Source organism: Triticum dicoccoides, chromosome 5B (genome assembly GCF_002162155.2).
Source record: "Triticum dicoccoides isolate Atlit2015 ecotype Zavitan chromosome 5B, WEW_v2.0, whole genome shotgun sequence".
Taxonomy (NCBI): domain Eukaryota; kingdom Viridiplantae; phylum Streptophyta; class Magnoliopsida; order Poales; family Poaceae; genus Triticum; species Triticum dicoccoides.
The window spans coordinates 561152889-561154536 of record NC_041389.1 but is presented as its reverse complement, the minus strand read 5'-3'; the positions used below and the strand labels follow the sequence as shown (position 1 = coordinate 561154536).

General features: G+C 54.5%; 1 protein-coding gene across 1 annotated transcript in view; it reads left to right on the top strand.

The window, feature by feature from the left end:
* Positions 1-354: 354 nt before the first annotated feature.
* The window catches only part of LOC119310088 (wall-associated receptor kinase 3-like), a 4263-nt gene continuing 2969 nt past the window's right edge, over positions 355-1648 (top strand). The window contains exon 1 of the mRNA XM_037585935.1: positions 355-1282. Within this exon, the coding sequence (XP_037441832.1) occupies positions 355-1282 (928 nt within the window). The remainder of the gene's footprint in view (positions 1283-1648) is intronic.

The following is a 1648-nucleotide window of genomic DNA, read 5'->3' as shown; positions in this document are numbered from 1 at the left end:
CTCAGTTTTGAGTGGGTCCGTGTTATTAGAATCCGACGTGATGGATGTCCGGACTCTCCCCAAGACCTTCCCTTGGTTTGGTGATTTGCAGGGTTTCGGACCTCCGGACTGTTTTGGTTACTGTCCTTGGATGACTAAAAAGGTCCGAACAATTCGGTCTAGACATTTGCGGGAGGTTGCTGTCTTGACACTTCCGGGAGGTTTATTTATCCGCGTTAGAGTTGCCCTTATAAACTGGACGAGAGAGTGTAGTATAGCCACTCAAGCAGAAAAGCTAGAGCCAGCAGTGTGCGCTGAACATTAGCAGTAGGCACTAGGCAGTAGCCATCATACTCAATGTCGTTGTCATTCCCGATGGTGGCGGTGATGGCAACAGCTGCACTCGTGGTAGTAGCCGGCGGAGCAGCATCACCGGCCCCAATAGGGAAACGCGGCTGCGAAACGAGGTGCGGCGACGTGAGCGTGCCGTACCCGTTCGGCTTCGGCCAGGACAGGTGCTCCGCGGCGCCAGGCTTCAAGCTCAACTCCGTCCACGGCAACACTACCGATATGAGCTCAGGAGGAGCAGGCACACGGCTCCTCCTGGGCGACCATGGAGACTTCGAGGTAAAGGAGATCTCGGTGAAAAACAGGACGATTCGTGGGCTCAGCCGCCCTGTCTTCATCAACGCCACTATCAACAACACCGGCCACAGTACCGTGAGGTCTATGGGCTTCGGAGACAACCGCTGGCAGTACTTCCTGCCACCGACCAGCACCGAGCTGGTGGTTACGGGGTGCAACGTGCAGGTGACGCTGCTCTTCACGTCTCCTAGCAGCACCTACGGCTACACCACCGGCTGCTGCTCTCACTGCAACAGCAGTGGTGTGCTCACCGCCGACGACGTCCGGAATAACTATATGGTCGGCTACTGCACTACGCCGGTCTTCTGGTACCTCGCTTCCTATGACGTGGAGCTCAAGCGGGTCGACGGGAGCAGCGCCATTAACGACAATCTACCCGTCTACGCGTTCATCGCCGAGGAAGGTTGGTTTGGTCCGCACCGGGCCGCTGATCTTATGAATCTAGGCGCCGAGCGTTCCGTTTACGGATCCAAGGCCAACAAGGATGATCATCTGTTGGCTCCCCTGGTCCTCGGCTGGGCATGTCCCAACGACGGAACCTGCAACGCCTCCGTCAGCGCCAACACCAACTGCAGCACCCCCTTTGAAGGAGCTCAGTATGTTTGCGGCTGCAATCCTGGCTACAAGGGTAACCCTTATCTCACTGATGGATGCCAAGGTACGTGCCTATCTACGTATATTCGACATCCGTTTAATGATTGCACAAACTAAAGTAAGAGGTAGGCGGCATATCAAAGTAACTTGGTTTTTGTAACTATTTTTGGCATATTAGAAGCATAGTAGGCAAAATAGTGTATTTGGGAGACTCGGAAGTCCAGCGCATCTTGCATTTCTGAAGAGAAAAATTAGGGAATGGCTAGACGTCAGTCGTTTGAAAAACGAATTTGGGTCAGGTCGATGCATTTCAACCATTGGATGGAAAATAAACACTGCACATTGCTTCTTCTACCTCGGAGTCGTCTTCTTCATCCACCCGCCTACGGACCACCGGCCACCGCCGCCTGCGGCAGGAGCGCCGCGTCGC